At 40.1% G+C, this 23,078-nt stretch overlaps 1 protein-coding gene across 4 annotated transcripts; it reads left to right on the top strand.

Annotated features, from left to right (window-relative positions):
- Positions 1-5,352: 5,352 nt before the first annotated feature.
- Positions 5,353-22,139, top strand: LOC105356955 (ankyrin repeat domain-containing protein 6-like). Of its 4 annotated transcripts, XM_078941106.1 has the most exons (18): positions 5,353-5,622; positions 7,628-7,844; positions 8,106-8,176; positions 9,712-9,772; positions 13,170-13,274; positions 13,345-13,443; positions 13,556-13,654; positions 14,756-14,854; positions 14,940-15,017; positions 15,747-15,830; positions 15,913-15,978; positions 17,308-17,460; positions 17,528-17,680; positions 17,751-17,864; positions 17,971-18,232; positions 18,324-18,553; positions 19,539-19,713; positions 19,786-22,139. In XM_078941106.1, the coding sequence occupies exons 4-18, from the start codon at positions 9,752-9,754 to the stop codon at positions 19,827-19,829; spliced, it is 1,782 nt and encodes a 593-aa protein (XP_078797232.1). In that variant the 5' UTR covers positions 5,353-5,622; positions 7,628-7,844; positions 8,106-8,176; positions 9,712-9,751; the 3' UTR covers positions 19,830-22,139. The 4 variants fall into 4 exon arrangements, with proteins under 4 accessions (XP_078797232.1, XP_078797231.1, XP_023807555.1 ...); XM_078941105.1 differs by having other exon boundaries at positions 19,539-19,846; XM_023951787.2 differs by lacking the exon at positions 5,353-5,622 and having other exon boundaries at positions 7,707-7,844; positions 13,167-13,274.
- Positions 22,140-23,078: the final 939 nt, after the last annotated feature.

The raw sequence follows: 23,078 nt of genomic DNA, 5'->3' as shown, positions 1-23,078 counted from the left end.
TAAACCCACATTTGTAAATTTTTACATACTTACGGTACTCGACCTTTTCCTCGACAGGTCAACATGCTGCTACAGAGAACAACGATAGGTGGTCAAAGTTAAAGTCCTATTAGTCCTATTTGCATTTGACCCATCCCCTGGAGGAGCGGTGACATAACCAACCATTTGGTGGTTTATCCCCCTAATCCAATCCCTTAATTGTCATTTTCCTATCATCTTTCTGTATTTTACTAGTTCCAAAGACTTTGATATCTTAAAAAATCAACGATTTTGAACAGTTTTGTTGTCAAAGCAGCAGTCTCATGTTTTAAAAAAACAAATCTGCAGGTTAAGAGGAAAACGTGAAAGTTCAAAAAGTAGACTTTATGTTTGCACGTTCACAAAACACGCCGTTGACACTGAAAGTTAGATGGCGCTGGGCTGACAAAAGGGGGAGGATCTTTCACAGTCAGTCTCAGTTTGGTTTTTGCTGAGCTTTGTTTCAAAACAGACAGAGGACTGAGGGAATCTTTGAGGTTTCCAACAAACGAGGCTGTATGGACAGATGTGTTTCGCTGGGGCTCGCAGCACCAACCGCACACCAAAGAAGTCAAAGCCAAAGTGTTAGAGCCTTCTTACCAAACCGAGAGGTGGATTATGTGCATTAAACATTAAGAGCTGAGTAAATCAAAAGCATGAAAGTACACATCCTCATCATCAGGCACAAGCTCTAAAGTGCCTTTTTTTGGATCTAGGTTGCCGCACACATCCACAGCAGCTCACATTAGGAATACAAGCACAGCAGCGATCATATTTTCTCTTGGGAGGAAGGATTATTCCCAAATTGGCACCTGTGAAGGTTTCCAAAGAAGAATTCCTGTCACTCACAACGCCATTAACCCTTTGAGAGTTTTTAAGCTTCCATGACGAGCTTAAGTTTCTGTTTTTACTCAGACTTTTGCCCGATCAGGATTGTTTCTGCAGAGGAGATCAAACATTTGAGCGCTCAGAAGATTAAAATGACACTTTGATCGCTGGACACAGATCAAAAAAAAAAAGACACCAAGAAAAGTAAGAATTCATTCATCTTCACTTATCAACATTTCAGCCCTCAGGCCTTCCTCAAGATTAGTGTGCCTCACACATCAACATCACAGCGGACTTTTCAATGCAGTAGCATAGAAAAAGAAAAAATTGTTCTTATTTCAAAAATATAAAATGGTCTCGTTGACTCTGTCATTTTAGGAATGGATCAGAACATGAACAAAACTGTTTGCAGCCAGAAAAAAATGAAACAGAAAGGGAAAATAATCACAGAGAGAGAAAAATGGAAATGGTTATAAAAAAGTAAAAAAACGTGGAAAAGGTCAAATGACATCAAAAATGACCCTGGAGACTAATCAAAGAACAAAGGCTTTAGAAGATGCAGAACAAACAAGAGATAATGAGGCAATAATGTCTTATAGAGAGCACAAGAAATGACTGAATACATTCATTTTCATTTCTGCTATTGTTATTTATGGTCAAAGAGCACAGAAAGAGACAAAACTATCTTCATGAATTTGACCAAAAAAAGTCTTTGTTGTAAAGACTAGAAGTGAAAAACACAGTGGAGACAAGAAGAATCTTACTGAAAAGTGAAATGTGCAGAGAAAACCACAGATAAAGAATACAATCCTTTTATTGTTACTGTCCACATGTACAAAAGATTAAAAACATCACCATGTTAATGCAAAAACAAAATGCAGTAATGTAGGTAATGTGCAAACCACATGTGGAATATGGTAATGAAATGACAAATGTCTATTGCAAACAAATAAATAAAAAAGAGAATAAAAGCCATTTTTTCATTAAAATAAAGATATTGAAGTAAAACAAAAGTCAGATGACTGAATTCATCCGAAAGTAGTTTACTCTCCAAAACGGATCCAATGATTGAAGATGAATGCTTTAAAAAAAGATGGATGTTGAACAACATCCAGACGAGAAAACTTACCAAAAAATAAGTAGTAATCCTGGACTTAGACCAAATGTGGACCAAACTATCTCCGAGTGATTGGAAGAACTCAACAGTTTAGCTGCTCCAAGCTCAACCCAAAACATCCACTTAAATGTACTGACATGTTCTTCTCTATCAACCCAAAGTGAGCTCCTGACATAGAGGTAACAACAACCACAGCTGATAAAAAAAGGCAGCATTAAAACAATAGCAATGATTTAAATTTTTAAAAAAACAGAAGGCCTGAAGAAGACTGAGGAAGACTTAGTTTTTCCTGTTAAAGATCCTGCTGTTGTCATCATGTTTTCTGTGTGGATTTGACTCTTCAGTTTGCTGATTCTAACACCTGCTAGTGATGTGACGGCGACAGGATAATTGCACTGATCCTTTATAAGGATTTACTATAACACGGTTCACCTTTCGCAGCCTTGCCGTTTTTCAGGTTTTTTTGGTCCAATTTTGCATGATTTCTTTTTTTCTATAAAGTTTGGCATTTTGAGAGTTTAAACAAGAAATAAAAGTGTGAAAATGTTCACATCCAACAAAGGTGTCTAAAGTGTGTTTTTTGACAGGTTTTACAGCCTTAAAATACCTATAATAATTGTAGCAGACCACTTTGCAGATTTCGTCTATTGTGGGTTATTTTTAGAACTTAACTCCAACGACAAACGAGGAACCGCCGTTTTGAAATTATTTAATTGAAGAGAGTGTTTGCACAAAGACTGTCAGCATGGAGCCACAAAGCTGGACTAACTTGACAGTGGTTAAGTCATCCTACATCACTTTACTGCATTTCATTTGCCCTCGAGTACAGCTCTTCTTCCCATCTGTCATCTGACTAAAATAACCATTAAATCTGAAACATCACTAAAGTAAAGGGTAATTCCACCGCAGCATATTTAAAAGACACAGCAGATGTGATATGGAACAGCAACTGTGTGAGACACGAGCTCGTGGCATCAGCATGTGATATGAAATCCCTCTAATGTGATCGTTCGCTGATTTCTGAGAACAAAGAAGGAACCGGTTGGACAGTTTCCGGCTGATTTTGAGCCGACGTACCTCTGGTTGTGCTGAAAGACAAAGTCAGGGCAGAGTCTGATGGAGCACACCAAATGTGTCTGACTGGGCCACCTAATCAGTTTGTAACCTTTCATCTCTTGTTTTGGTGAAGCCACTTCTGAACTGCTTAACATAACCTGCAGCGGAAGTTGAATTGTTTGATTTTTCTTAATTTTGCAACTTATTTAACCATAAGTTTCACACACCGTGTGTTCAAAAAACAAACAAAAAACAAAAGAAAAAATCAAACTTTTGTCAACGTTTGGAAAAACTGGTTTAGCCCCCAAAGCGGCAAACACCAAGCGGTCAGGCAGGGAAACCCTTGGCATAGCCACCTTTCTGACCCAGCTCTCCACATGGAGTAATATCTGTGTGAGCACTCTGAGGTGAGCTGAGTGCAGAGCTCATTTCGAGCTAGAAATCCCAGATGTGGGCACGCTCAGGCAGCACAGCAGGATTAGAACTCTTCATCAAATTGTCTTATGTAACACACTGTAATGCAGACAGCAGTGGCAGTTATGCAATCCATCGTTGACCTGGAAAGGAAGAGGGGATCCTGCACGTGTGCGCTCACACACACAATCGAGTGCATGAAAACAATAAAGAAACAAATCTTCTAAGTCAAATGACAGCAGAGTAAAGCTAAATTCCAGTCTTTATTGTGTGATTTTGAGCAGAGATTATTTCAGTTGGTGCATCATCTAATCGTGGGCTGTAAAGTCATCAAAGATGAGTTGACTTGGACGAGTCTGAAAAAAGTAGCTTTTCTTTTTTTTTTTAAAGAGAAACATTTATTTCGGTTACGTTAAACACACAAACTTAAAACATCAACATAAACATTGACACTAAACAATGTCAACATAAACATTGAACAAAATTAACCGAAAAAGGTGTCGGGTGAAGCCAAGGCTTATTTCCGGTGACCCTGATTATAAACATCTACCTACAAATTGATAGAACCTTTAAAAAAAAACAAAAAAAGAAAAGGAAAAACCAAACAAAAACACTTCTCAAAATTACCTCACAACCGCAAGAACAGCTCTCAGTCAAGACGATATTTTTGATGCGTTTTAAATTTACACATTTTCTTAAAGTGATACATGGAAGTTTAGGGAAATGTATATATTTTGGCTGCTTTAACTGCATAGAAACTAAAAGGACTGAAGGGGAAGGTCAAGGTTGGCCAGCACAACTACTCCTCACTCAGGTAAAGACAGCTGCCAGGCTTTCAGAAAAGTTAAGCAAGGATTTATCATGAAAAGCGGTCTTTTATGCCATAAATGTTTAAAAACGGTTGAGATCATCTGTGATCAATTGTTTAAAAAAAAAAAGGCGGGGGCACTGACTCAATTTTTTCCTTCAACCTGGAAGTAGTTGATGACCTTGACTGGAGATGGGTTGAAGGCATACCTAGTCTGCAACAAGACGTCAACGGCTGAAACCTCTGGATTGGTAAACTGGGTAAGTAAGTCTTCTATTTTGAAAAGAAAGATTACAGCTTAGTGGTACTTGTAGTAGAGTGTTGGACCTCAAATTGGGAGGATATGGGTTTGAATTCACAGTCTATTCATGCCAAAGACTCAAAAAGTGAGGAGAGGTGTTGTTCAATCAAAAAAAGAGCTGCTCTGCCAGGGAGTCGGTCAAGTGCATAAAACAAATTCAGTCACACTTGGTTGTGCTTCCGTCCATCTATTTTCCAAACCTGCTCAGTCACTTTTGGGGTCACTAGGTTGCTGGAGCCTATCCCAGGTACTGTTGGGTGAAGGTGGGCTACGTCCTGAATGGTTCACCAGTCCATTGCAGCGCAACACAGCCACACACGCTCACATATACACCAAGGCACAAGATGGATTCACCAATAGACCTACGGTGCAAATTTTTGAGGGGAGAAAACTCACTTATCCAAGGGGAGGAAATGCACACACACACACACAAACACACACACACTTGCATACAATATATGTGACAATAAAAAAGTTAATTTTTACATGATATGTTCCAACAACTGGGGAAATAATTCTACCTGATAAAGCATTTTCCAAAGGTACTGGAAAAGATTATCAACAATAATCAAACCTCATTTTCAGGAGGAACAATGTGGATTCTGTTCCATGGAACACTGGATCTGTTACCTGTCCTAACCAAGATCCTTGAAGGATCGTGGGAGTTTGTACATCTGTTTAACATATGTTTTACAGTCATTTTGAAGGTATTTAACTATATCTCGGTATCTTAGGATTTTTTATGTTGATATTCTGGGAGTTCAGCTTGGTAGTGGGGTCATTGTAATGCCCCTTTCAACAGTCCAGGACTAGCATGGCTAGCAGGAAGTCAGAATCATCTCAGGTTGGATTTAGCCAGAATTGCCCTTTGTAACCAGAATAGTTCAGAACTGTCATGAATGGAATTGGCAGATGCAGCCAAATTGTTTAGAAGCTCAGAATTCCACTTGAGCTGTTTGCAGATGATGTGGTCATATTCTTCAGCTTCAGCTGGAGGCGTTTGTAGCTTAGCATAAAGGTAAGATTTTGCACCTCCAAGTTTGAGACTAAAGTTCCAAGCCAGAGCAAGGATAAAAACAGGTAATGTTGTTCATTTTGAAAATTGATTAGTTTTGATGATGGCTTCCAGAAAATTCTTCATTTTTTCAATTGAAAAAAAGGAAAAAAAAGATTAACCTTTTGTTAACCAATTTGTTGTCTTGATCAAATACATTTTCCCAGCCTGAGTTGGGAGTTTACACTGTCATGTTTTAGTTCCTAACAATGAGGCTGTGATTGTTATGTAAAGACTCATGAGGCTCAGGAAAAAAACAATTATATTTAATGGTTTTCTATACTTCAGCTGCAATCTTTAAAATCTTTTCCACAAAACCCTTTAAGCTGAAGACGACTTCTTCTTAAACTCCAGACCTTTTTGTCTCATTATGTAACAAATCTTATTGTCTGACTGACTAAGACGTCCTTGTCACTATTGTCGTTCTGACCCTATGCAGACGTTATGAAAGACTCAGCTGGTGCAGTGTTAACTTTTCAGACAGCCTCCTCCTCTATTTCATTTTTTTTAACGTAACTGTTGTAGGAGCTTCTAGTGATATTGCATATACGTCTATCAGACCACAAAACTGTTTTCCCCAAAAAGGTTAAGTTACTTAAATGGAAGTACAGCATCGACAAATAACAGAAGTCTTCAATCAAAACTCACTGCTTTGGGTCAATTTTGAATTTTAATTTTATTTAGTAACTACCATAACAACATTGAATTATTTGAAATGATCATCTCTTGATTTTTCTCCTGGGTTTGGAGCAATCAGATAAAACTTGAGTGGTTCACTTGGGTGCTTCCAAATGACGTGAATCCCACTGATCTTCCTGTTTGTGCTTTTAAATATATTGTCTTTATTTATGTCTATTGAAATTCTTACATAAAAAATATGTGCATTGTTTCCAATTCTTCTGTATTTTGTGTATATTCAGGGTCCTTTTGTTGCAATTTTTTTTCTTTTAAAGTGAAGGCTTTGCTGTAGATTTTTTTTTATTTCACCTTAATTTAAAAGTCCCACTCTAATTAAGATGGTGTTTTTAGTGTTTTTAACACGTTCTTGTGGGATTTTACTCGTGACGGAGGACATATATTAAGGAAAATTAGGTTTTCTATTTCACAGCTCATAGCTTTGACATAGGAGCAACAATCGGCAGACCACAAGCTCCTTTTACCACTCCATTCGGATGCATCCACTTGCAGATTTACGCTCCTCCAACAGTCCTTTTGTAGAAATTCACCTCTCACAAGTAAGAGATGAATTTCTAATGAACTACTGCCGCTCTGCAGAAACCATGTCCCAGAAAACGACACAGGTTTTTTTTGATTTTGCCTAGAAACAGCATCATCCTAATTACAAGACAACTGGAAACACTTTGAAAATAGATCAAAAGAGGATCGGAGTGGTGCTTTAAAAAAACAAAAGTCCAAAATAGGGCAAACATTTTTTGGATCATCATTTTCAGTCCCAAATCCTTTAAAGCAAAGATCAAATCTGGCAACAGCACAAACCCCTTCAACTGTCTTCTCAAAACCCCATGAATCACCACTGAGTCACAAATGGTTTACCTTTCTGGTTGAAATAATTTTGTTTCCATGTGTTTTGAAGTGAATTTGCTGCACTTAAAAAAGTACCTGCTGTGACTAAGCTTTCCATGCAGACATCTATATACCAGCAGTATTTCTGAGTTTTTCTGTCTGAAGTTGCAATCATCACTGACATGCCAGCTGTTGATGATGAAAAGGAATTATCTTTTAATAAGATCAGAGCTTCACATCTGTGTTCATATCATGATAACCCCCACCACCACTTTTGTTCCTCGTTTAGCCCTGTTATGTTTAATGCTTCAGATTGGATCTGTAATACGCTGAAACAAAGTTTAGCACAGATTTCATACAAATATCAATCCCAACATTTTACGGGATACATTTGAGAGGAACTCAATCACGACCTGAGTTGTTTTTGCAGCTCTATCATTTTGCTATCTGAATGTTTCTTGAGCTTGACAGGTATTAAATTCTGCCTTCCTCACATCTCCTCTGCAGTCTGCATTTACTGATGGAGGCTTACATGAGCTCCCGCCCTCTGAGCTGATGCTTCACCACATCTGGCATCCTCCCTGCCCATCTTCAATCGCCGAGCGACCCGCCTGCTGCTGCGGCATCTTCTGACACACAAACGCTGGTTTTAAAGGCTTGCTGGACTTCAACCAAGAGCACCTTTTGGCTGCAGAAAGTTCCCCCAGGCTCCGTGGAGGTTCAGGTAAAAGACATTCCTCTGAGTTGTTTTAGACTCAGCTTCACCTGGTATTTTTTTTTAATAAAGAGGTCACTGGCAGAAACACTGGGGCCTTTAAATGTACTTTAGTTTCCTTTTGTAATACTTTTGTATCCTGACTGTTAAACTTTTCAAGTCAAACAGACCAATAATTTTTAAATGTTAGGATTTTACAGTTTGTCATAGAAAAACTGTCATCACGTGTTTCAAGAAATTGAAATTAGACTGATGTTTTCTTCTTAACAGGTGGTATTTTACACATTTGGAGGTTGAAGAGGTTGGCAGTGGAACTGCATTCAAACGTCAAGTTGAAGAAGGTGAACCTACTCGCTGTAACTCGCTTTTACTCCTGACTTCTCAAAAAATGTGGCCTAAAAGGAGGCTACTTTCAAAAAGCAAAATTTCTTTTTTTTAGTAATGCAGCAAAGCTTTTCCAAAAGGAGGGTCTTACCCACATTTTCAGTCAGTTTCGTGGCACATCAAACTCAAAGAACTTGTGAAAATATTTTATGTTAAAGGGGGCAACTACACAAACACACATTTTAGGAGGAAATGTAGCTCAAATTCAAACCACCATTATCCCTTTAAGTCTCCTCTCTTTTATCTTTCTACAGAAAGATATAAACATTGCCCTCCTAAAAGTTACAGAAAACACATATTATAGTTTTGCAAATAAAATAGCTAATCTCATCTATTCACCTGTCACCATGGCAACTCTAGAGGTTTTTTTTTTTAAAATCTATTTTATTCTAAGCCCCCCAAAAAGTCCATCAAAGGATATAATCCCAATAAATTAATACCTGGATAATATTTACAAAGGCAAAGAGGTATTTAACATTGATTATTATAGACCTATCCCACTGTCATCTTAACCCTTGTGCTATCTTAGGCACTTTAACGTTGGGAGTTGGGTCATCTAGACCCACTAGACAGTGCACTGAACCTTTTTGTCTTTAATAAATTGTGATCTTCACTGGTGTCCATGGATTACATGAAATCTTTCCACCTTTATCCACCTTTGTCATGGTAGGGAGAACACGTCAATGTAAGGGTGGGGTCATCTAAGATAGCACAAGGGTTAAGGTTGAAATACATGAAAACCTTGGCATTGGTTTAACAACATGAGGGTTTTAAAATCTTACTGTTGTTTGGTTTCTTCTGTTAGGAATCAATCAATGGCTCCCATTTTGAGGCAAATGAAGAAAGGAAAAAATGTAATATAGCATTCAAGTTCACCTTTCAGTCATTTAAAGGGAGAAGAATAAATTAGAGGATAAAGGTTGAGCAAAAACCAATGATGTAGTTCTGTTTTTACACAGAAACCGAGCCTCAGTTTGAAGAAAAATGTCTGTAAACTGTGTGCTGTGCATTTGTTGCGTCTCTCCTAATAGGAAACAATATCCTCCACATTTGAGGAACCAGAATCAGACTTCAGCCTGGCTCTACACAGCCCCCCCCCCCCCCCCCCCCCCCCCCCCCCCCCGGCCCACGCATCAGATCAAAATGAAATTGCACACATCAATCCGGAGTGCGTTAGAAAAAGCAGAAAACAGCAACACTCAGCGACAGCGAGAAGCAGCAGCACTGAGGGATTAGAGAGGACACAGCCCTGCATGTGCACATGCTTCATGTACATGACTGTTGTATCCACAATGTAGATTAAAGGCAGCCCCCCCCCCCCCCCCCCCCAACCATGAAGCATAATCTGACCATCTGAGCTAATGCAGCCATCTTTTATCTCACATGCTGTCCCAGCAGCTTTTATGAGCCTGAACTTGGAGACACCACCAGTGTATATAGATTGTCTTACAGCATGAGCTGAGTGTTACTTTTACCCTTTTAATGCTACCAGGTGCCACCATTCTGCAGGAGAACCAGAGAGATCTTCTGAAATGGAAAACTTTGTCTGCAAGGTCAGTCCATCTGATTCACAGCACATTAAAATGATCCCCTTCAAAAGGCAATGTGTTGAAATAACCTGTTTGCAAAGATATGAGTGAAAAGAAGCATTAATCAAACATGTAAATGAAAGAAAAATCAAATAAACAAATGCCTTTCAATCCAAATGGAATAAAATCTTTGATTGAAGGTCGTTTTTTTTCTTTTTTAAAGCTTTTCTTAAGGTCTTCAAATGCAATATTAATTTTGAAATCCAGGTTATAAAGATACACAGAAACACCATAATTAAAAGCACACCCTGAATGTTATCGCCTCACGTTTGTGTCATGAAAAGGCTTTAGGAATGTGTCCATAGCTTTTCTTTAGGTTGACGCTTTAACTTCCTTCTGTTAGGCGTCTGTTTCTTTTTTTTTATCCTGTCTAGCAATTCAATTCAATTCAATTCAATTTTATTTGTATAGCCCAAATCCAAAACAACAGTCGTCTCGATGGGCTTCGTATCGGTAATTGAAAAAGTAAAACATAAAATCAAAAGGAACATGAATGCATAGAATTCAATAGGAAAATACAAAATTGAACTAACAAACTGACTAAACTAAACTGGACATCCCTGCCCTTAGACCCCCCTTCGTGGTAAGGAAAAACTCCTAAAAAAACGGATTCCGGAAAAAACGAAGAAAACTCAGGGGTGCCCACATGAAGGAGGGATCCTCCCCCAGGACGGACAGGCGATTTACCAGAACTCACAGAGAAGAATTAACTTATCTAACTCTACAACTGCAAATGAACACACCGTTTCCAGCTGAGTGCCTCTTGTGATGAACATGTTTTGCTTTTTTTTTTTTTGATTGTTAGTCTTCGTGTGTTAATATAAACTACTTGTGTAACAGATGTGAACTTTCATGAGTTTGAGCCACTCTGACAGGACGGGGGGGTAGGGTTAGGCGTCTATTCTAAAACCAAATAAAGCAGATAAAAAAGTCTTTGCTTCTTTCTACAGCTTTTTCAGAGAAATACTTTAGATGCTGACATCTTTTTTTAGTCCTCTAATTATCTGCATGGGTGTAGATTATAAAGACTTGCTTACTCCAAGTTTAGAACCGCTGCAGGATCTGCAAGTCTGCATCAGCAATGTTGGTTACAAGTAGGAGGTTTATAGTGAACTTATTTAAACAAACTTATTTTAAAATGACTTTTTATCAGTTATTAATTTTCCAGATATTCAAAAAAGGTGAAGGACTTACATCATTAACTTGTAGGGGCTGCAGATAATTGCTAATGGCTGAGATTTGTCTCTCAGCTTTAAAAAAAGGAACAAATTTCAACAATTTGTAGAGACCCATTATTCTAAAACACAAAGGTTAGGGCTTTTTCCCCCCGTACATTATTTTAAAACAATGTTGTTACTTATCCTATATTAACAGGTTTGTTTGTAAAACATTTAAAATACGTTTAAATGTGTTGAACATGAATGACAAACGAACAATCGGAATCTGATTTTTTCACCTGTGTGTTTCTATTCCAAAATGTGAGGAAAAATTACATATTTGATCAAATTGACATAACAATGTGTGTCCTGCATCCACTGACTGTATATGAGAACTGGACATAGTGAGTGTGACATCACCGATAGAACTGGTTCCATTGGAAATTAAGTCAATTCAGTTGCCATGTTTTGGCGGTATGGATGGCGCCATGTTGGAGCCCGAAAGCAACGATTGGTCCAAAGTCTGTCAAACAGGCTCTGATTGGCCGGTTTACAACTTGAATAACTTGTACAGAACAAAAAAATATATAATGGAAATAAACTAGGATTAACAAGAACATGTTAAAAAATTAAATCTCAACCTTATTTTAAGAGAGCTTTTACTGTTACAGAACACCTCAAAGTGCCTTAGATTAAATAAAAACATCATAGTGAAATTAGTTGTCTTAATAAAAGCCCCTCAGCACACATACATATGTAAAGAAAACAGGGGAAAACAGTCCAGAAAATCTAAAACACAAGGAAATTTGAAAACTACTTAAAAGCTGAGCAAAAAAGATTCGTTTAAAGTTCGTCCTCCTTCGTCCCAGTTTTCCTTAGTTTGTTTAGTTTAGTTTAGTTTAGTTTAGCAATCAGCTATTGTATTTTATATATGTTATGTTATGTATGTTATGTTTTTTACAATTATCGGTAAGCCTGTTGAGACAACTGTCTTGTGATATTAGGCTATATAAATAAAATGAAATTGAATTGAATTGAAAAAACCCCACAGTGGATGAAGCCCTCACATCCTCAGGCAGACCTTTCCACAGGCGAGGAGGCCTGTAGAAGCAAGAATAATTATTCAGAAAAATATGACTGAGTAAAGGCCCGTACACACCGGGACGAATTTCGCGCGCGATTTTCGCCGACGTTTAACGCCTCGTGACTAAACAAAGGGCACCAATGAGAGTGTGCACACCGACGCGAAAAAACGGCACGCGTCAAAGCGTCAAAAAAAAAAACACGCCTCGGGTTCGTTTTTTTTTTTTTTGACGCTTCGCGTCGAAATCTATTCGACCAATGAGAACGGCGCTTTTGCACACATGTCTGGAGCCTCTGAAGTTACAGTACAACACAACTTGGGGGCGCTCAAACACAAAACTGCCTTGCTGAGCACACATACCAGCGAAGAAGATAGACGCCGAGCCGCGAAGAAATAATGACGGACATTCTAAAATATCCCCGAACCAAGCACCAGTTGCTCCAACTGGTGCTTGAAATATTCATGTTTTCTTTGTATGATTCTGACAAGCGCGTAAATACTTGCTCTCTTCTTCTGAGTGAAAAGCGACTTCAAGAAGCGTAAAGTTGCGCAGCGCCACCTTGTGTACAGGAGTATTTCTGTACATTAAGCGCCATCTAATGTCAGGGAATGAAATTGCATGTTCGCTCGGCTCATCGTCAGCAAAAATCGCCTGGGTGTGAACACAAAAAACGCTGGCGAAAAACGCTGGCGAATAACGCCTGGCGAATATTCATCCCGGTGTGTACGGGCCTTAACAGCTGTTTTATTCTTTAAGTCTGTGGGATTTTTTTTGGATTTTTTTTTTTGGAGCCAGTGGGGACTTCCTGTTTGGAACGCCAAGGAGGAGGGCCACTCAGTCCTGTTCTCATATACAGTCAAGACATGTGTCTCATGAATTACCCCAGTTTTTACATGCTCATCTGGATCTTTGGAAGGACCATGAAAAACTTTTCTTTTGTGGTTTTTCTTATCAAAAATCTCTCTAGTATTGTCAAATATTCTCTCAGAAGCTCACATTAGCCTTTACTGAAGGTAGCCGGTGGCTTTTAAATGTTTAAACATGTTTTATACCTGAAACATCTAAAGATCCTCAGATAATGAGCATTTGCCTGACCCTGTGTCTGCCTGTGTGCAGCAGGGTTCAGGTCTGCAGACGGCGCTTCACCGCGCCACCAAGGTGGGCAATGCTCAAGCCGTGGCCGCTCTCATTAATGGAGGCTGTGCTGTGGATCTGCAGGACAGGGTGAGCGCTCCCCCCAATCACTCGTACAGTTACTGTATAGAGCCTGGTGTGAGAGTAAAACTGTTTGAAGGACGGAAACACGGCACTCCACGAGGCATCCTGGCATGGATTCTCCCCCTGTGTCAAACAGCTCATCAAGGCCGGAGCTGATGTGAAAGTGAGGAACAAGGTCAGGCGGCTCTCCAAGAAAACATTCCACTGATTCCACAGCAGGATCACAACCAAACATGAGCTCAAACATGCTACTTGTTTAGAAGTGTTTGATTTTTTTTTTCATTCAGGTGGGGAACGTGGCACTTCACCTGGCATGTCTTAACGCACACACTCAGACAGCTCGCCTCCTGCTGCTTGGAGGATCTAGCCCAGACTCTCAAAACGCCGTGAGTCTGAGATCAAACCTCTCTGACTGAAGGCAAATCATCAAAAAGTGTTTCAGTGATGCTTCACTCACCTGCTGACCAAGTTAGGAACCAAACAAAGCTGCTTGATTGATAGCTTGATGTTTCTGCAAAACTTTATCTAAGTGAGAGAAAGTTTCCCAGTGGCTAGATGACAACACCTCTGCACAAACCGCACCTCTCTCAGTCGGCAGAAATCCTAGTTGTTTCTGGAATTTCCAAAAGTAGAATAGGAGCGAGAGCCTTCCACCATCACACTCCTCTCTTAAAGCAACGGACACACCAGGCATGGGGCGCGACTTCAAGAACCCTGCGTTTAGCACGTTCTTGAACGCACATTTAGCCCATGGTGTTCACACAGGACAAGCAGGAAAAGGCTTCTTCTTCTTTTTCTACTATCGACTGTCACGTTTGACAGTGACAAACATGGCGGGAAGTCCAAAATGCCCAAGCGGTGCAAATTTCACAAAACTGGCAACAGGAGTTTTCTTTCACAGCACAGTTCTATGAAAGACTTGGTGCCAGACATAAACTGCAATAACTAAATTCTCCATCCATACGTCACTACCAAATAGTCCTTGGTTGGTCAAAGTTCAGTTGGTTTAACTTGCAACATGCATTCAATGGCCACCCATTTTGTACATAGAGCCCAAAAACGGCCATAAAAACCTGCAAAGCTACATGTGAACACAACAGTTTTGAACGTGGAAACCCAAAACAAACATTTATATAGACTTTTACTTAGAATTTGCCTCATGAGCACGTGTTACCAGGGGTGGTGTGAACATAGCTTTGCTTTGCCTCATGAGTACTCCATGTTTGTCATCAAATCAAGCTTTGCTTTTTGATAAAACTCACAGTGAAAGTTGGCCTGGTTCACTCCATACCTTTAGATATTCCTTTAGATATTGCTTTAGATTGGTTGATCAAAAAAGACAAATGAAGGAAAGCAGCATTCTTAACCTGATAATGATCTGAAGTTCAAAAAGTGAGATTGCAGACGCAGAGTTGTTTGAAGGATGTGATGTAAGAGACGGTAACAAGCAATTTTGTGTGCATGTGTGTGTGTGTGTTTTATTGTAGAAAGGGGAAACGCCTCTTCATGTTGCTGCCGCTCTCAACCACAAGAAAACCGTCCAGATTTTGCTGGAGGCCGGTGCCGACAGAACAATCCAGAACCATGTGAGTGCCGCTCTGGATCCACAGAATTTTTAGTTTAAAATAAAAAAAAGGTTTGCTTTGATTGACTATAGCTGCTCTGCTCCAGGTGGGAAAAACAGCCCTAGACAAAGCCAGAAACAACCGGCATAAAGAGGTGGCTCTTCTTCTGACGGATGCCCCACAGGTTCCTGAAAAGAAACAAAGTCTTTCACTGTTTTCTGTTAACATGGTTACAATCCTGAGGGATCCTGGCCTACGAGGAGAGAAAAAACAGACTCATGAATCAGAAAATGTTTTTGGTTCTGTTGGTACCAAGTCACAGTTTCAGCCTGAAGCCTTAGTCACAACTACCCTTATGTGAGGACAAAGGGCTAAAAATGGGTAAACCTGTATGGGGCACGCAAGTGGGCTGTAGGAAATATCAAGGTTGTAGACTGCTCACTGAGCAATTAGAGTAAAAACATGACACACTTTTTCTTTTGTGATCATGCTGTGGATGACAGGTTAACATTTAAACATGGGTGATTACATACTTCACAATACACTTACCACACGCACAACAATGGTATGTTGCCTCTTTGTATGAGTCTCTGGGGAATTGCAAGATATACCTGCACTCTCCTTAAGATGCGGCTGCTCCTCTCTACGACCTTCCACTGGCCAAATACTAACAGCTCATAAATTAATCTCTAACATTAGCTTCAAGACTTCAAACAAATAGATGTGCATCCTGAAGTTCAGCTGTGTCTTAGCTTTGATTCACAAGAAGTAAAAATAGGAAAACTAAAGATGGAGTATATGTCTTTCTGAATGGCCAAGTGGCCATCGTGTTAAACTAGAAGCAAAGGTTGTCTGTATCCGAATGCAGCGCTGAAAACAGGAAACAATGTCATCATGTTGTTTCTACCTGTAGTCCGGCTGTCTGAGCAAAAAGAAACTCAAACTGAGACCTCAAAGTGGCCCATCTGTTTGCAGAGCAGAAACGCAACCAATCAAAGTAAGAAGACGAGATGTTCCTAAACAATGCTACCAGTTTTTCACTCCTTTTGTAAAAAGGTGCAGCCTTCATTTGATTCTAGGACAGAAGCTCTGCGGTAGAAGATTCGCCCAGCAGTGGATCGACTGACTCCAAGACAGACGTACAGGTAAATATTCACCATCAACAGAACCTTAGAGCAACCTCCGGTCTCTGAGAACCACCTTTCAATTTGATCTTTTAGGGTGATTTTAACATCTACCCAGGGACTGCAGATGAAAAATAGCCCTTTGGATAACTCTGTCATATTGACAGAAATGTGTATTAATATGCGTTGTCCCTATATTGAAAAAATAAATAAATAATAAAAAGGTTATGTGACAGACCAGCGGCTGTGCAACAAAAAAATTCACTTGTGCTTCTTAGCTCTTGGAACAGCTGTCTGTCATTATTAAACCCTTCAAATGGTTGAACCTGTAATGTTGCATCAATAATCAATCATTGCAAGTTACCTCTGTGTCTGCTGACAGTTTCCTGAACATAGATGTGCAGGTTTTCTATAACCATGTGATGCTTTTGTTCCTTCAAGAACAGAACAATGTTGACATCATATTTGGTTTCATGAGGATAGATTAATAAAAATAAAAATAAACTTTACCCCAAATAATTCTTTTAAAAACCCGCTCAGATCATCTTCGGAGCTATTTTTCAAAACGCAGTTCTTGCTGAATAGTTTATTAAGGACACCTATTATAAAGCGTTACCATATATTTTTTTTTGGACACAGTTTATGCAAAGCAACAGTAGATCCTTAGAAATCTACCTCAGAGTGGGCAGGACTGTTAATGTGGAAGTAAGCCTCCGCTCATTTCCCATCATTTACACACACTCCCAGTAAGCTTACAGCCCCACACACCATCGAATCAAATGTTACAGGTGCATCGAAAATGGCAAGCAATGTATGAGCTATCCAGTCTTACAGTTTTGAACCAGATTCCAGCTCAGAAGACAAAAACAAATACATGTATGTATCTATTTGTCTGCCAGTGGTTTGGTATTGTACAAATACATCTACCACTTATGTTTGTTTAAAATATGACAACCAATCTAAATTTTGCTACAGAGTGCTGCACTGAACAAAGTGACAAGTAAATTGCTGTTTAATCAGGGATCCAGAGGGTTGTCGCCTGTTTCACACCTGGAACATTCCATTAACATCCCAGAGGCTGCTGTGCTTTTTCATTTCTGATCCCAACAGACAGCAGAGAGCAGTTAAGAGTCTTCAGAATGATTCTCAGTTTTCCCATGAAACTCCTGGCTGAATGCAAACTTGTTCTAGACAAATATTTTCCCGAAATAGCCCATTTAGTTTTAATAAGTAGCTGTGAAAAAAGTTAGGATTTGTTTTTGTTTTTTTGTCCTTCTAGGTAAAATATATTTCATGGATTTCAAGTGAAATTTATTTTTACTAATACAGTTTCTTGCGTCATATCTGTAGGCTGTAAAAGAAAACGACTCACCTGAATATCGGCGCTCTGCCCAAGGCCAGAGAGATGCCCTCAGTGATGAAGAAGATGCTGGTTCTGCTCCGATAGGAAGAGCCTTCCAGCTGTATACGCTGTACAGAGACAAAGATGGCAGGATCCAGCAGGTGGGTTTAGCTTGGGGCAGCGTGGTCGTGTTTACCGTGGATGTTTGCTGAGGGGTTGTTTCTAAAGGCTCCAGCCAGCAAGTGTCAGTGCGGGCCGCAGCTGAAGAAGCTGGAGGAGCAGCTGAAAGCCACACAGGAGGAGACCAGACTGAGGATCCTGAAGGTGCAGGAGCAGGTCACCAGACGGCTGGACAGGATGGAGCGCAAAAGCAGACACCAGGTCAGTCTGTGGCTCGCAGAGATGTTTTGGCAAAGATTCAGACTGAGTCACAACATTCCTCTCTGAGCAGTTGAAAGTGTTGGACGCGATAAACCAGGACAGAGCAGCTGCAGAGAGGAACAGCTTGATGTCCAGGATGGAGCAGAGTGCAGCGAAGATCCGAGCTGAGGCCAGAATGGCTCAGGTATGAAAACACCTGAGCCAGGAAAGAAAATGAAGATCTGTTTTAGCTGTTCTTGAGGAAGACTCTCCATTGTAAAACGGGTGACAGCTCAGGGTTGGTCTCACAGGCAACAGTGAGGCAGGAGCTGAGGAGGTGGTGTTTCTCCTGGGTGGAGGGGGTCCCAGCTGAAGGCCAGTATCAAAAACTGCTGCTTTCTCCATCGGTGGAACCATCTGAAGCAGACCTGGAGTCAGCCCCTCTGCTGTCTGGAGACAGCAGCCTGGTGCTGGAGACCCCCGTCAGCAGCCTGAACTCCAGATCTGCAGACAGCCACACAGAGGAAGCGGAGGGGGGGACGTACTTTGAGATGAAGGTGGACCGAGATTCAGGTTTGTCCCTAAACAGAACAAGTTAAATTTCAGTTGTTATTTCAGAGTTCAACTTTAAAAGGTTTTGACTTTCCATCCTGACTTATCATAGATGCTGAGCAGAACTCTGCACTCCCTTCTCCCGCTGAACACTCTTCTCACTTCCCACTGGACTCCTCTGACCCCTGCTGGCTGTCTGCAGAACTGCAGGACAGCATTGAGGGCAGGTCCAGTGTGAACAGCAGGGAGCGCCCTGACAGCTCCACAGTCCTGGAATTCTTCTCAAGCCGACCCCCTGAGCCCACGTTCAGCCAGGAGAGGAACAATCTGCACGCCATGGAGGTGAGATGAATGCCATACCTGCCTGTACGTCCACTTAACACTGATATATGAAGAATTCAGGCATTAAAAAGAGAAATTACACTCCCAGATAGACCAGAACTATGTGTAATTAATGTAAATGTGAAATATGTTTAACATTTACAAAATCCTCTGTAGGTATAGTTGAATAAATAAAAACATGATTAAAAAATCAGTGTGGCAGCTTGGAAGTAAGTTAGAATTTATGTCTTGCAAGTGAAAAGCAGCAGTCTGTAGATGGTTCTACTTGAACAAAAAGAAGTTGCATCAGTTTTCGTGGAACAAAGAATATAGGATAAGATTGACAAAAGCCAGAAGCACTGCTGACCAAAGACAGACAGTACAGCACCATACGCCAACAGAGACCGAGCAGAACTCAGGGGATCTGAAGAGCTGTCTTTACCAGATTGCAAAATGTTTCAGTGTCCCCTCCGACTACCTTGCAAAACAGCTTGGAGGTGTAATAACAGCAGTCACTTATGGTGTAAATGCACTTGAAAAAGGAAATTCTAAACACTTCTTTGTTTTTCTTGAACAGAAATCAGGTTTGCTGCTGCTGATATTGTTTATTTGCAGAGAAACTTTTCATTTTTCAGAAGGGTGAGGTACACCCTAAACAGGTTGTCAGTCTGTTGCAGGGACACACACTTAGCTACAGAGGCAATTTAGAAATACCAATTAATCTAAGAAGCATGTTTTCCCAGAGAAAAGCCATACATGCAAGAGGAGACCATCTAAACTCCACACAGAAATGTCACAACCAGTATCTGAACCAGGACTTTCTAAGAGTGAAGCAAGAGCGCTACTACTGTATTAACCCTTGCGCTATCTTAGATGACCCCACCCTTACATTGACGTGTTCTCCCTAGGTTCAGAACTCTGTCTAGTGGGTCTAGATGACCCAACTCCCAACGTTAAAGTGCCTAGGATAGCACAAGGGTTAAGCTAATTGATGGCATCGCTGCAGGTGACTCAGCGATTCTTTGATACCGTCTCGGCTCAGTTGGAGCTCTGGTGCCACAGAAAGATTCTGGAGGTGGAGCAGCAGGCGGAACTCAGAGCACAGGTAGACACGAAGGAACTGCTGCAGCAAATCAGTACACTGGAGGCGGAGCTAAAGAAGCTTAAGGCCAGCGAGAATGGTAAGAACTACAACATCGGCAAAGCCCCAGTATCTAAGCGTAACTGGTATTAAACAAGAAGATGTCTTTTAGATTCCAGTGGAGAACAAAAGAAGGAAATGGGTTCGACTGATTAAAGCAGCAGCAAGTCGTCTGTTTGGTTACGTTTCGTGACTTGGCACACACCGTGATGCAGGCGAGGTCTACAGAAGAAAATGCTTTCACTATTATTGTTAGTTGATGTTCCTAACATTTCCATTAAGACAAGACCACCATGTAAAATATAAATTACAGCTATTGATCCAAAGTCATGCTTCAGTGTGATGGGGTTATAGAGACATTTCTGCAGTGTTGAGATCACTCAGAGCCTTTATCTACAAACGAAGGGAGTTTGGAACAGGTGAAACTCTTTCCCAGATGGATCAACCAACCAAACGGACTCCATGAAAAGACTGAATTATTACGCTAGTCTAAAAATGGGAGAATAACAATGTAGTGATGTGCTCCAAATGACACCTGGACAGACAAATAGCAACAGTCAAACATGGTGACAGGAGTGTGATGGTGTGGACATGAAATGTACAATTTATGTTATTTGGCACAGACATCATCCATTTATGAGTTCAGACTCCAAACTAACAACAGAGAAAACACCAGCAGCTGTTTTGTAATTGAACTGCATGTCCAAAATATTTCTAATTAGTGTTTCAATCTTTTTTTACATTGTCTTCTTGTGAAAAAAGTGAGGGAAAATTTGTGAAAAAGAAGAAGTGAGTTAAAACTTAACTATCAGTCTTTAGACTAAATCTATACTTTAAATAGTAGTATTTTCCATTGGAAAAGGGATTATATTACAGAAGCCAAATTTGATTTTTTGTTTTTTTGTTTTTGCTTGTCAAACATCAAATTTTCCAGTTCTGCAAGTTTGTTGACAAATTGTGCTTGAGTTGGGCGTATCCTTTTGGTGAGTTCATCCAGTGGGCGGAGCTCTGATGAAGCTTCTGGTTGTGTAACCCAATGATCCTGGTGTGACATCTGGCTCTCGGCCTCAGCGACCAGTGGTTGCGCGGCAGCTTCTGAAGGGAAAATCAAATCAATGTTCCATCGATTGTGCGAGGGTGCGATGGAAATCTAATTAAAGCCCCGCAGGCACAGCTGGTTATTTCACGCAGCCGAGCAGAACAGCTCTAAAGTCCAGCCAATGGCATTTGGTGATTCTCTGACAGATGAACATGACCGCGTGCAAACACGAGCAGGTTCGCAAAGATAACATTTAAAGATAAAATTCAATCAGCTAAAACAGGGACAAATTCTATTCTATTCGATGCCAATCAATAAAACACTGACTGAACACTTACTGACTTCTTTATACTGAGTATATACAAGACAGGGGGCAATAAGGAGAACAAAAGGTCAGGAAGAAATCTCCAACAGAACCGGTACCTGGTAGGAAGCTCACCCAACTGAACCGGTTAGAGGATGAGGAGAGTGACAAAACTATGGAAGATATCAGCTAAGAGCAAAAAAATATATGACACTAGGATAAAAAAAAGTGGACGGTAAAACCCAGTGCATTGGATGTGGTACTGCACACTTGGGTTATGCCCGAATTCCCTACTAAGTGCATCAAAATTCCAAAGTCCAGTGCCCTGGAAATGTCTTAGAAGTTTCTAAAAAATGGATGCATTGATGTTCACTAGAATGGCGCATATAGACCACAATGCAATGTGTTTGAACAATCTGTCATTAAAGAAAATGTATTTTTTATGAATAATCCAAGTTTTCATCACCAGAACTCAGTGAATTTCTAAATAGTCTTCATGAAATGTTCATATTTATCATGGTGTATACTTCGCCAAAAAGTGGTGAGCATGTGCCCGAAGTGCGTTAAAATCCAGGGCACTGTATAGTTCCACACTTCATAGTCTTTTAGGGGTTGGAGAGTAGTGAGTAAATTTGGACTAGAGTAGCCAGTTTGTCATTGTTGTAGTTGCTAACTAATCCTATTTTCTCTTGCTTTTTGTCTTCAGAGCTGTTTCTCTCTACTGTCTGATGAGTCGTATTTTTGCAGTTTTTACCCGAGGTTTTTTTTTAAAACAGCAATGAAAATTTAGTTTGAAAGTCACTGAACACCTGCCAACTGAATCTTAACAGCTCAGACGTTTGCATTTTTTTCCTTTGTTTTTCGATATTTGTTTCTATGTTTTGTTGTGTGTAAAGTCAGATAATCTTTTTATTAAACTGACTTGGAGGAAGAATCTCACAAAAATACTGGATGACTCATGTTTATTACACAATTTCCGGTATGGAGCCCATTGAGATATTAATTGTTGTAAATTTTGGGCTATATAAATAAAGTTGAATTGAATTGTCTTTACAGTGTCTTTACATTAACACAATTTATATTAATATTGTTTCTTTAATATGTCTCGATGGTGAAATACAACTGTGAATGGGGATAGATCTCAAAGGGGTGAAAGAATTGTAGTAAAACAGTTGAGATTTGCTCCCGTATCAATATACCACAACTCTTTGGTTGAAATGTAAATGTGTTTCTATTACAGATAGGGTGAGATCTATATTTCCTTTTTTTTTACTCTGTAATTGTGGGATTTTTTGAGTAAAGCTTTGTATCATCAACACAGTAAGAGAATGCTTTGTTATATCTAAAAATCCTACCTTCCTAAAACATCTATTAACAGAAGAGTAGAGGTGCAAGTACGGTGTCCTGTGGGACTCCAGAAATAATTTTTGTGTGAACCATGAAGCATCTCTCTCTGCTCGTCTCAGATGTTTATCACATCTTCAGGTTAGCAAACATGTCATCTGTCCAAGACCTTGAAAAGCCAGGAGTGTCTTCACAGAGTTATAACTTCAAGTTAATCTTTCTGGATTAGTTCAGTTGTAGGTCCACAAATCAAACACATCCGAGCTTTATTTCAATGCCCTTCGGGGACCAGTACTGTTCAAACAAGTCATCAAATAAAATGCCAAATAATGGCTTGAAAACTGGAATTTGTCTGCTTTTTAGACTGTCAAAACTTTCTCTTGCCAAAGAGGCTCTTATAAAAATGTTCAACTCTGGATGTGAGGCTGTGCAGACACTGAATTCAAACAGCATGGAGCCCTTGATCTCATGAACACACTAGTAACAACCGTTCGACGTGATAAAACTGCAGACCTGACAGCAGCATGCCAGAAGACAAACCTCAGATTTTCCCAGTTTCACCTTCACTCTGAGTTTCAGCGGCTCAGGCTCACTCGGGCCCCATATTGACGGTCCCAGCTGGAGTTGGCCTCCTGGCGTGGGGGAGGTGTAGCGGCGGGAGTGGATCAATGCTCACATCCTGTGAACCCTGCATGTAACATAGGGGAATGTTCCCATC

Source organism: Oryzias latipes, chromosome 22, assembly GCF_053564925.1.
Source record: "Oryzias latipes strain Hd-rR chromosome 22, Olatipes_Hd-rR_3.1".
Taxonomy (NCBI): domain Eukaryota; kingdom Metazoa; phylum Chordata; class Actinopteri; order Beloniformes; family Adrianichthyidae; genus Oryzias; species Oryzias latipes.
The sequence above is the reverse complement of the archived record's forward strand: the minus strand, read 5'-3'. Positions and strand labels throughout refer to the sequence as shown.

Bases quoted from the DNA above. Each gene is read 5' to 3' on its own strand.
- LOC105356955 (XM_023951785.2), top strand. From the start codon at position 9,752: ATGGAAAACTTTGTCTGCAAG. The intron at 15,018-15,746 runs GTTCCTGAAAAG...TTCTACCTGTAG, and splicing joins TTCTGACGGATGCCCCACAG to TCCGGCTGTCTGAGCAAAAA. The intron at 15,979-17,307 runs GTAAATATTCAC...TCATATCTGTAG, and splicing joins ACTCCAAGACAGACGTACAG to GCTGTAAAAGAAAACGACTC.